This window comes from Anolis carolinensis, chromosome 5 (genome assembly GCF_035594765.1).
Source record: "Anolis carolinensis isolate JA03-04 chromosome 5, rAnoCar3.1.pri, whole genome shotgun sequence".
NCBI classification, from domain to species: Eukaryota; Metazoa; Chordata; class Lepidosauria; order Squamata; family Dactyloidae; genus Anolis; species Anolis carolinensis.
Window position 1 is genome coordinate 170,641,985 of NC_085845.1, and position 12,521 is coordinate 170,654,505.

The following is a 12,521-nucleotide window of genomic DNA, read 5'->3' on the forward strand; positions in this document are numbered from 1 at the left end:
GGTGAGATGGGACATGAGAAAAGCCTCCCACAAGGATGGTAAAAACATCCAAACATCTGGGCGTCCCCTGGGCAATGTCCCCACAGACGGCCAATTCTCTCACACCAGAAAAGACTTGCAGTTTCTCAAGTCACTCCTGACACGAAAAAGAAAAACCTGGTGAGATGTATTTCCACACCATGAAGTTTGGTGAAGCAGTAAAAAAGGTAAAGGTAAAGGTTTCCCCTGACGTTAAGTCCAGTCGTGTCCGACTCTGGGGGTTGGTGCTCATCTCAATTTCTAAGCCGAAGAGCCGGCGTTGTCCATAGACACCTCCAAGGTCATGTGGCCAGCATGACTGCATGGAACGCCGTTACCTTCCCGCCGGAGCGGTACCTATTGATCTACTCACATTTGCATGTTTTCGAACTGTTAGGTTGTCAGAAGCTGGAGCTAACAGCGGGCGCTCATTTCGCTTTCTTGGATTTGAACCTGGGACCTTTCGGTCTGCAAGTTCAGCAGCTCAGCGCTTTAACGCACTGAGCCACCGGAGTACCCTTTTTGGTAGAAAAGGCCAGGACCGCAATCCGCATAACAGTGAGCTAAGGCAGTTAAAGTGGCGTCAAAGTGCATCCTTCCTGAGGTAATACATATCTCGAAAAAGAGAGCGGGCGGGGTGCGTGAAACAAAAAAATAACCCCCCCCCCCCCCCAAAAAAAAAAAAAACCAATCCGGAAGGCTCGAGCGGGAAGAGCAACCCTCTTGCGAGACATCTCCCCGCATTCTCGCAACGGCTGCCCAGGCCGCTTTGTGATTGGCCGGGGCCGAAAGACACGTCGGAGGCCGCGAGGGGAGGTCACGTGGCCGCGCAGTGTCCTGGGGCGGGGCCGCTGAGGGGGCGGCGCCCCTCCCTCCCTCCTCCTCTTCAGTGTCCCTCTTTTCCATGCAGCCGGGCAAGTTGGAGGAAGCGGCGTAGCCATGGCTGGAGTGCTCTCCTACGAGAGCTTGGTCCACGCCGTGGCGGGAGCGGTGGTAAGCTGTCCTTGTCAGATCGGTTGCTGTGAGTGGGCGCAGCTACTCTGTAGAGCAAGCATGGGCAAAGTTGGGCCCTCCCTCCAGTGTTTTGGACTTCAACTCCCATCATTCCTCACAGCCTCAGGCCCTTTCCTTTTCCCCCTCAGCCGCTTAAGCGGCTGAGGGGGAAAAGGAAAGGGCCTGAGGCTGTGAGGAATGATGGGAGTTGAAGTCCAAAACACTGGAGGGAGGGCCCAACTTTACCCATGCCTGCTGTAGTAGAATGAATGCAGTTTGACACCACTTTAACCGCCACGGCTCAGTGCTGTGGGATCCCTGGGAGTTGTGGTTCTGTAAAGCCTTCAGCCTTCTCTGCCAAAGAGTGCTGTTGCTTCACCAAACCACAAACTCCATGATTCCATTGCCCTGGCAATTAAGGTGGCAATGAAACTCCATGATTCCATTGCCCTGGCAATTATGGTGGCAACTCCATGATTCCATTGCCCTGGCAATTAATTAAGGCAATTAATTCCATGGCCTGTCAGGTAGGAAGAATAGCAGCTTCTTTGGAATTGATCACTTGCTTGTTTGTGTGTTTTTTTCCATAATGAAGAGCGGATGACAAATGTACGATACAATCTGGGTCGATGCAGGGACCGCTATGGACGTAGCGTACCTGGATTTCAGTAGGGGCTTCCTTTGGCAAGGTCCCCCATGACCTTCTGGCAAACAGACTAGTCAAATGCGGGCTAGGCAAAACTACTACGGTTAGGTGAATCTGTAATTAGCTAAGGAAACGAACCCAAAGGGTGCTCACCAATGTTTCCTCTTCATCCTGGAGGGAGGTGACGAGTGGAGTGCCATAAGCAGGGCTCTGTCCTGGGCCCGGTTCTGTTCAACATCTTTTAATTAATGACTTAGATGAAGGGTTAGAAGGCACGATCATCACGTTTGCAGAGGACACCAAATTGGGAGGGATAGCCAATACTCCAGAAGACAGGAGCAAAATTCAAAACAATCTTCACAGATTAGAGAGATGGGCCGAAAGTAAAGAAATGGAGTTTAACAGTGACAAATTCAAGATACTCTACTTAGGCAGAAAAAAAATGAAAGGCCAAGATACAGAATGGGGGACGCCTGGCTTGACAGCAGTACATGTGAAAAAGATCTTGGAGTCCTCGTGGACAACAAGTTACACATGAGCCAACAATCTCATGCTCCGGCTAAAAAAGCCAATGTGATTTTGGCCTGCATAAATAGGAGTCTAGTGTCTAGATCCAGGGAAGTCATGCTACCCCTCTATTCTGCCTTGGTCAGACCACACCTGGAATACTGTGTCCAATTCTGGGCACCACAATTGAAGGGAGATGCTGACAAGCTGGAATGTGTCCAGAGGAGGGCGACTAAAATGATCAAGGGTCTGGAGAACAAGCCCTATGAAGAGCGGCTTAAAGAACTGGGCATTTGTAGCCTTCAGAAGAGAAGGCTGAGAGGAGACGTGATAGCCATGTATAAATATGTGAGGGGAAGTCATAGGGAGGAGGAAGCAGGCTTGTCTTCTGCCCTGGAGACTAGAACACGGAACAGTGGCTTCAAACTGCAGGAAAGGAGATTCCACCTGGACATTAGAAGAACTTCCTCACTGTTCAAGTTATTCTGCAGCGGAATGCTCTGCCCCAGAGTGTAGTGGAGGCTCATTCTTTGGAGGCTTTAAAGCCGAGGCTGGATGGCCATCTGTCAGGGATACCTTGAATGCAATTTTCCTGCTTTTTGGCAAGGGATTGGACTGGATGGCCCACAAGGTCTCTTCCAACTCTCTGATTCTATGAATGGGCAGATTGTGTCCAGAATTACAGAAGTTTGATGCCTCTTTTAGTTATTCTGGCCCAATGCTATAGAATTTTTAGTTTGTGGCACCAGAGCTCTCTGAAACTTCAAATCCAAGAATTCTCCATCAGTTGAAATGGTGTCAAAACTGCTCTTATTTTGTAGTACCTCCCTTGACCCTGTAACTGGACTTTAATGGGATGTTTGCTTTCTCAGGGTTGTAGTTATGTAACCATGCTGCTTTGCAGTGTGGCAAAGTGTTTTTCTTTTGAGGTTTTTAAGCAGAGATGGTTACCACTTAGTTGCATGCCCTCCAATTTACCATTTCCTTTTTCACAAGAGCTTTTGCAAACCCACTTCCTTGAATGCAGTTCTGTGTTGGGTGTCTTCAACATGGCAGGTGGTTGGACTAGATGACCCCTTGGGCTCTCTTTCAACACTATGATTCTCAGACATTTTGGATTTTTAGCAACCCTAAGGTGAATCTATCACTCAGTGAGTTTTTATGGCCAACTGGGAATTCCAGCCCAGGTTTCTATAGTTCAACACTCAAACTACTACACCATACTGGTTCTCTTGGATGCAATACTGACTGGTATTATTAAGGCCTCAAGCATAAAGTCAAATTTCCCATACCTTCCTCCATCTTCCCTATTTGATCTGGCTTGACTTGAGTTCAAACAGGAAAAGTAGTTTATGCTCAATTAATGTAGAAACTCAGGCATAAGTCTAAAAATTTAGGCAAGAAATCGTCTTCCAAAATCTTTGTCGACTTTTCTCCAGAAATGTTTAAGTACTGTACATGAATTCTTACCAAAAATGGATCTATTCCCTTCACAATTGGAATGGCAAGAGGCAAATGCTTAGTTCATCCATAGAGGACCTAAAAGAAACAGCGACCCCTTCTTTCTCTGCCAAGGTGCCACATCTGGCTTTTTGAATGCCTGGATGGGGAAATGGCAATGACAGTGGTGGCCAAGGGTAGCAGGTCTTACAAGGCACCGTTAGTGCTTTCCCCTTCTGCAGAATTGCCCTTGATTCATCCACAGGTCGTATCAAAATCCATAATTTTGGACCAAAACCTTGACTTATACATGAATGTATACAGTAACCCAGTAGGAGGGAGAGAAAGAGTGTAATCTTGCCCTTCCCAACAAGTCAGACAAAAGCAAACTCTTGCAGCCTTTCAGTCTATCAACAGATTTGCTCACTTATGTGTTCTTCCTTATTAATACATTTTGCCAATCTGGGCATTGAGAGTTGTGTCTGCTTGAAGATAAAAGTTCAATTTTTCTGTTGGGTATTGAACATTATTAGCCTTGTTTTTTCTCCAGGAAAAGTCAGCCCTTTTAATCAGAAAGGGGAAAAAAACAGAGATAGGAGGAAATACAGTTACTGCTTGAAGAGCGTTTCAGTTTGCACCCTTGTCCCAGTTATGACACGAATATTATTACTCACTTAGTAATAGGTTGCTTGTACTGTTTTTTTGTTGTACTCAATACCTCTCTGGCATATTGAGATGGCAGGTTTGTACTCACTTTGCTCTCTCTCTGTCAGGACTCATCAAGATTGGTGATTTGTGTTGAACCATTTAGTAGCATTTTGTGATGCTTCTTCATCTGAATAGTTTCCAGACTATTAAAAATATTTTTTAAAAAGATAACATTATTTTTTTTATTATTTGTGGTCATCTTGCTTGTGACCTGGGATATGGTATTTGGCATGATTGTGTCAAACCACCTTTAATTATTTTACCCTCAGATATTTCTGCCTTTGTGGTCTTCTTTATGCCTAGTGTCTCATTACAATTGTTATTTTTTTTAAAAAAAATCTATAGAACTGTATGACTATTATTATAAACTGGTATAGTGGTATCAGTGTTTTTAGTTGGCACAAGGGACATATTAAGCAAAGAGTAAAACTCTTTGTAAATGGCTGCAAAAGTATGATAATGAACATCCCTGGCTGATGTCATAAGACATTGGCCCAAAATGAAATGATCTGCAATAAATAGATGCACAGAAATATTTGGTATTCAAAGTGTACCAGAGCATATTGTGATAGCAAAAACTGATGCATTTAGCTAAGGAGTAAAATCTTATGTTAATTGATGAGGATGACAATGATATATACTGGCACATCTTCAAAAACAACAGTGGTTAGTACATCAAAGAAAATCAGGACATTTCAATATTTTTTGCCACCGTGAATTAGTTCCTTCTCTGTTCTGTTGAGATGCCAGGATTAAAAAAACACATTTTCTCTCTTGTTATTTATCTTTTGATCTGCAGCTATTTTTATAATAAACTTGGATGTTTTGACAGAATAGATGAATTTTATACAGGAGAGATTTTTACAGACACCATTGGACTTTGGGGATACTTTGCATGGCTGTAGCCAGAAAACAGCTCAAGTGTGAAACTCAAAAACAACAGTTCTCACTATATTCAGTCTCACCACTTAAAATTAGTCTTGACGAACAATTTAAGAAGCCTTTTGTTCTTCAGTGTTTGCATTGTCATCAAAATCAGCACAGTATTATGAAAAACATGGGGTTCTGGGTCAACCCAGAGACAGCCAATTAATAAGCTATCCCCAGCTGAAACATACAGAAAACATGTCAGAAAATACATCAATGCAGGCCATGTAGGGAGATTTCAACTGTTCTGTACCCTTACTGGACAGAGCCAGCATGGAATAGTGTTGTCAGTGTTGGATTATGACTCTGGAGAACAAGGTTTAAACCCCTGCTTGGCCATGGAAACCCAGCCAAGTCACATTCTCTCAACCTCAGAGGAAGGTAAAGGCAAATCCTTTTGAACAAAAAATTGCCCAAAAAACCCCAGTGATAGGTTTGTCTTGGGGTTGTCATAAATTGAAAAACACTTGAAAGCACTCAACATCAAAATTCCACCTGAACATTAGGAAGAACTTCCTCACTGTGAGAGCTGTTCGGCAGTGGAACTCTCTGCCCCGGAGTGTGATGGAGGCTTCTTCCTTGGAGGCTTTTAAGCAGAGGTTGGATGGCCATCTGTCGAGGGTGCTTTGAATGAGATTTTCCTGCTGCTTGCAGGGGGTTGGACTGGATGGCCCGTGAGCTCTCTTTCAACTCTACAATTCTATGATTCTATGAAATGTTTCTGCTGGTCAGTCATCTAAACGGAATTTCCAGATTCCCCATGGTCTGTAAAGCACAGTTTTAACAACCTCTGTTACAGACTGTTTGCAAAGGCAGTGTCCAAAGGTAGCAAAGACATTGAACAAAAATGTGAAACAGCAGGTTGTTTCTCCTAAGCAGAGCAGTATATACATAGACATCATATTGAGTGTATCACTGCCTGTGGGGACCCACTTGATCCATGAGGGCTTTTTCCTGTGTTACTCCAATTGTGGAATACTCTCAGTTAAGAGTTGTGGTCAGTTCCTTGTCTAACTGCTTTTTAGAGAAGAGTTAAAACATTTTTTCACACTGGTCTTTTGAACTAGTTTCATTATTGATTATGATTTTAGTGTGTATCATTTGTGTTGATGTTATGTTTAATTTGTGATTAATATGCTTTTGTTATGCTTCTTAGCTGCCTTAAGAAAAGGCAGGATAAAAATATAAATAAAGGTAATTTACCATAATATATTAGTATTCAATATAGATCATCTCATACTTTCAAAATTTTCATATTACAAAGATCAGTTTTAATGCTAGAACAACACATACTTAATACTGAGTAAATGTGTTTCTAAACATTGATTTTACTTAGTAAACCTCCAAAGGAAGGCAAAGTGTACCAAAGCGGCCACCACCTGTGTTCTTTTTTGGCGCAGATGTAGTTTTTGCTTGTAGAATGTAGAGGGTTTTTTTACCAGCAGCTTGGTTTGATTAAGTGAGATCTTTCTGAATTGCCATATTGTTTAAGGAATCGGAGCAAAACTTTCTGATAGCTCAGCTTTTATTAGAAATTGCTACACATCTTGAAATTATCTTCACAGTCGTAAAGGCTACAAATGCATTCTTTGTATTTGAACTTTGATTCCTGGGGTTCTGAAAAACATAAGGTTCTCCATTAATAGATATGTAGTACATTTCTTGGAATTTTACAGATTCCTGCTCTTCTTCCCTGTACATACATTGTTCTGAACTGATGACCTTCATAAACAAATACTATGTTAATTAGCTAAAATAATAAATGTAAATTGTTGTTTGAAACCTTAGTACTAAAGAATTTGTTCAAAGCAGGTAACATTTAGTTTGGGCTAGTTCGTCCTTTTTATTTATGTGATGATTATATTGTTAGGCTGGAACTAGTCAGCCCAAATTTGTCCTATATATGGGAAGAGTGTTTGTAGTGATTGTCACAGTGGCACTTTGTTGTGCTGTATAACAGCAGTGTTTCCCTACCTTAAACATTTGTAATTTGGGGGCAGGGGGGACACAGGTACACATTCTCTCTTGAATTGTAGTACATTTTAAATTCAGTTGTTTAATGTATGTCTTGTCTGTAAAAGAGTTCTCACTAGTAATGAATATACCATAGGTTTTATTCAAATATATCGCTCACAGTGCAAAGCACATGGTTGGACAAGAGTCCTTATCTGTTAGATGACTTGCTGTTTCAAGTGCTTTCGAAACCAAATGTAAGTTCATGAACAATAACGGTCTGGTCCAGGACTTGTTTTTGGTGTCATGATGGATTTCATAGGTACCTGGGTAATTTGAGATGTTTCTGAATGTGTCCACAGTAAGATATTTTGACTGTATGATTATTTATCAGCTTGAGGGAGAAGACTTCTAGCTGACCCCAAATCAATTAGAGCAAATGACAATGTTTTGGTTGGCCTTTTATGTACCTGTGAATGAACTGAGGCTGACATGTCTATTAGACATTTGCAAAAAATGTAATTAAACAATATACTTACCAAAAGTTATTGAACATTACAGAAATAACATAATTCATGCTACATGGCTAATGCTTTGCTTCTGGCCATTTTGAAACCAGTATTCTGAAGCACTGGTAGGAATGATTGCTGATCTTAGGAAATATGTTAATTAGTAAAGCTACAATATTATAGAGAAGACACATTGTTTTTCACTTATTATTTCACTGACTTGTCACTTGTATATTTTGTTCAGACTTGTAAAGGTGGAGCAGGAATGAGGATGAATTTGATTTGCTATCTCAGCCCACTTACTTCAGATTGCAAAACTCAGTTTTAAAATCTTTTAAAAGGTTGCTCATGCTCTGTCTCAATCTATTCCCTAGATTTATGATTGAAACATTTTGGTAATCTATGTAGAAATTAGCATATTTTCTTACCTTTGCTTACTTACTTAGGCGAACCCTCGTCTGAGTATGATGGCCTTCCAAGTGTAGTGTCTTGGCGGTGGGTACACAGGTGACTGTAGAGCCCTATTCTTGACCTGCAAGTTCTTCCAAAGTGAGGACATCGGTTTCCAGTTGGAAGGTGGTCCCGATTAGGGTTGGCTTGACACACCTTCCTCTTGGCCCGTTTCTCTCTTTCGCCCTTCATTCAAGCCTCTTCAAATTCCACAGTACTGTTGGTCACAGCTGACCTCCAGCTAGAGCACTTAAGGGCCAGGACTTTCCAATTCTCGATGTCTATGCTACAGTTTTTAAGGTTAGCTTTAAGTCCATGTTTAAATTTATTTTCCTGTCCATCAACATTACGCTTTCCATTCTTGAATTGGGAGTATAGTAACTGCTTGGGAGACGGTGATCGGGAATTCAGACAACGTGGCCAGTCCAGCGGAGTTGATGGCGTAGGAGCATTACTTCAATGCTAGTGGTGTTTGCTTCTTCCAGCACGCTGACATTTGTCCGCCTGTCTTCCCAAGAAATTTGCAGGATTTTTTGGAAGCAATGCTGGTGGAATCGTTCCAGTAGTTGAGTGTGCTGTCTGTAGACAGTCCATGTTTTGCAAGCATATAACAGGGTTGGGAGGACAATAGCTTTATAAACAAGCATCTTGGTATCCCTATGGATGTCTCGATCCTCGAACACTCTCTGCTTAATTCTGAAAAATGCTGCACTCGCAGAGTTCGGGCGGTGTTGTATTTCAGTGTCAATATGGAAAGGTGGCTGCCAAGGTAGCAGAAATGGTCAACATTTTCTAACGTTACACCATTAAGCTGTATTTTCTGCCATTGCAAAGGGATTGGCTGGCCACTGCTGGTAGAGCACTTTGGTTTTGTCGATGTTCAATGAGAGACCAAGCTTTTCATCTGCAAAGGTGTTTAGAGTGACTTGTATGTCTTTTTCTGAATGCACACAAACTACATTATTATCGGCATATTGAAGTTCTATAACAGGTGTTGTTGTGACCTTGGTTTTGGCTTTCAGTCTGCTGAGGTTAAATATCTTGCCATCTGTCCGATAGATGATTTCCACTCTGGTAGGAAGCTTCCCATCAACAAAATGAAGTATCATAGCAATGAAGATGGAATTCGCAGATGACTCCAAATATGGTATAGAAGTTAATAACTAAAAAACAAAATCAGGATTCAAGATTAGATTAACAGTTTAGAAAACTAGGCCAAAACAAACAAAATGAATTGAAATAGAAGTAAAAGGTTCCATATTTAGTCAGGAAAAATCAAAAGCACAATTCTAGAATGGTGGTGGTACATGACTTTGGTGCTGGATATTTGAAAGGAATCAAAGCATCATAATAGAACACAATATAATATTGAGCTACTTTAGCAGAAGGTGAAGTGTATAAAATTAATATTGCCAGTTTATTCTGCTTTGGCCAGATCTCGCCTGGAGTACTTTGCTAAATTCTGGCCACTACAGCCTAAGAAATATGTCAACAAGTTAGTATGCTCAATCTAGAGAAGCAAGAAGAGGCAATATGGTAGCTATGTTCACATATTTAAAGATGCTGAAAATTGAATGTTTTCTGCTCTTCCACTAGGTGGGACTAAGACCAGTAGAATTAAATGGTGAAGACATTTTTACTATACACTAGGTCAAGAGGAACTTCCTGACAATAAGAACCAAATGAGAGTGAAACAGACTACCTGACATGTTTGGTGGATTCTCCTTTGCTGTGTTTTTAAAGAGAGCTGGGAGGGGGTGACCATATAGTTGAGCTATATATTTCAGCTTACTCTGGCAGTGGTTTGAACTAAATCACCTTGGTGTCTTTTCCACCTTTGCAATTTTGTGATTCTTTAAGTCTGTAACTCTGTATTTTCATTGTATATTAGGTTTGCTAGCCGATAATGTCCTAGAAGCCCTTTCCAAAATAGAATCTTCCTGATTTATGAAAAATACCTGAAACCTAACTTAGCTTAATAGAGTATTTAGCACACTGAAACCTAACTTAGCTTAATAGAGTATTTTTATACTGTCATAGTTCTACTTTTTTTATTAAAGCCGTTATTACTGTTTAAGAAACAAATAATTACTTTTGCAGAAGATTTATTCTTTTTATTAAAAGTTTATTCAGATGCAGAAATATATGGAATAATCCTTTCTAGCAAGTTCCTTAATTTTTTCTACCTTTTTATATATGTTCAAAATCCAGTGATTTGTTAACACTAACAATCTTTGTTAAAACTTTTTAGGGTAGCATGACTGCAATGACTGTGTTTTTTCCTCTGGATACTGCTAGACTAAGGCTTCAAGGTGAGGAAGTACATGCTATTATATTTAGCCTTTATGAAATCTTCATGTTATCATCTTGTTATTTATTGTACTTATATGCTGCTATTCCTTTGTGGCAGTGTCTGCAAGGCAACTTTGTATGGGAGACTGAAACCCCTCCCCACACATCAGAAATCAATACTATATTTGTGCTTCTTGGCCTCATTTTTTGCCATTATTTCTTTGAAGCTGTCTTGGGATCAGGTGTAGATGACTCAGATACTAGCACTAGTCCAGGGACCACCACTTTGAGTACCACTGCTTTACTGCATTCAAAGCAACATACATGGTTCTGCTTATTATATCTGGTAAAATAGGTTAGGATGTGAACTACTGGCTTTTTTATTGCTCAACCCAGTAAATGTCTTTGCTGAACAAGGTCCTCTTTGTCCAAAGTCAATTATAAGGCAATTTTAAAATCTGCAATTTGACATATAAAAGAATTTCCCTTGTGTCTGAAGGAAGTTTTTTTTAATGTAATGGTTTCCAAAGAAACTATGGTGGTCTTTCAGCAATGCATAGTCATTAGTGCTGGGCACAGCATGTAGCTTCTCAATTTGATATATCAGTCAATTTTTTAAACATGGCCTGTTTCCATGGGTCTGATAATTTCAGAGTATTAAAAATCCTTGGCACTTAGAAATGTTTCCAGTTCTTAGTTTTGATATCTGTATTTCCTCCTGACTGGTGGATTTTAATAACACTGTTATAGAGAAAAGTTGATATTTAATATCTTGATTTTTGTGCTCTTGTAATGTCTCTGTTGCAGTACATACATAATCAAGATATTTTATGACACAAATGTCTGGCAGACATACTGCTATGTGCATGAAGTAAGATGCATGTAAGTGTAGTCCTAGGTATCTGCTAGACAAGTATCTTAAAGGCTCCAGATGCCATTTGATCTTGGAAGCAAAGCAGAGTTATCTCTGGTTAATATTTGGATGGGAGACCTTTTAAAGGAAGAAATTGGAAAAATCACCTTATGGAATTCATGGGATTACCATAAATTGACAGAAAATTGGCAAGCATATATACACGCAGATACATTATTATGTGTCAGCTCACCACAGCCGCTCCTGAATGAACACACAAGACTCTCTGTGATATCACCAGAAACTTTTACTGTAGGAAACATGAACATCAGAAAAGCCAAGAATGGGATACTACGGCCAACCCTCCTTTATATACCCTCCCCCTCATTTGAACAGTCTCTTCCCGCTCAGTAAAACCCCGCGCAAATTCCCCGCCAAGTCCAGCAGCCGTTTCTTCTCCAAGTCCTGAGCCGCAGGTGTCTTATCAATGTCAGTGACCCTGAAACTCAGAGCCACATCCAGGCTCTAGTAGCAGGGTTCTGACATGGCGTCCTCCTCCCCTTCGTCCTGGAAGGAAAAGATTAAACACAACTATTGTTCTCCGCCGTCCAGAGTTCCTTTATACTTTTTTAACAGGCTGCAATGGAATACCGGGTGTACCTTTCCTAGGTCCTTGGGTAGCCTCAGCTCATAGGTCACTTCGTTTATTCTTTTTGCTACCCTGAATGGTCCTATATAGCGTGGAGCCAATTTCTTGGATGGGAATCCCAATTTTAGGTTTTTTGTGCTCAGCCAAACCAGATCTCCTTCGCCCAATTTGTCCCCCTCTCGGCGCCTACGATCCGCAAAGAGCTTGTACTTCTTTTGTGTTTCCCGCAATGCCTCTACCACGGTTTGCCACCCTTGCTTGATTTTGGCCGGCCATTCCTCGTCGGTCTGGCCCTCCCCTTCCTTCCACTCGGGTAGCCTGGGGAAAGGTGCCACCTCCTGTCCGTATACTATTTCGAATGGGGCACGACCTGTGGCCGAATGTACGGCCCCGTTAAAAGCCATCTCAGCAAACGGTAGAAGGTCCGCCCAATCATCCTGTCTATAATTGGTGTACATCCTCAAGAATTGGCACAGTGTCTGTTGGGTACGTTCGACCCCCCCGTTGGTCGCGGGATGAAAAGCCGAGCTCAGGTTCCTTTCTGCTCCTAACAGCTGTAAGAATTTTCCCCAAAAT

The 12,521-nt window shown here is 41.3% G+C and overlaps 1 protein-coding gene and 1 long non-coding RNA gene across 3 annotated transcripts in view; one reads left to right on the forward strand and one right to left on the reverse strand.

Annotated features, from left to right (window-relative positions):
- Nucleotides 1-851: 851 nt before the first annotated feature.
- Nucleotides 852-12,521, forward strand: part of slc25a17 (solute carrier family 25 member 17) — a 31,038-nt gene continuing 19,368 nt past the window's right edge. The window contains exons 1-2 of the mRNA XM_062981011.1: nucleotides 852-1,011; nucleotides 10,403-10,463. Of these exons, the coding sequence (XP_062837081.1) occupies nucleotides 958-1,011; nucleotides 10,403-10,463 (115 nt within the window). The 5' untranslated portion in view covers nucleotides 852-957. The remainder of the gene's footprint in view (nucleotides 1,012-10,402; nucleotides 10,464-12,521) is intronic.
- The window catches only part of LOC134299151 (uncharacterized), a 37,593-nt gene continuing 31,506 nt past the window's right edge, over nucleotides 6,435-12,521 (reverse strand). The window contains exons 3-4 of one of the 2 annotated variants that reach the window (XR_010006309.1): nucleotides 8,130-9,314; nucleotides 6,435-6,856 (exon numbers count right to left, since the gene is read on the reverse strand). This is a non-coding gene — a long non-coding RNA (uncharacterized LOC134299151). Of the gene's footprint in view, nucleotides 9,315-12,521 lie in introns of both variants that reach the window. The other variant, XR_010006308.1, reaches the window with a different exon arrangement.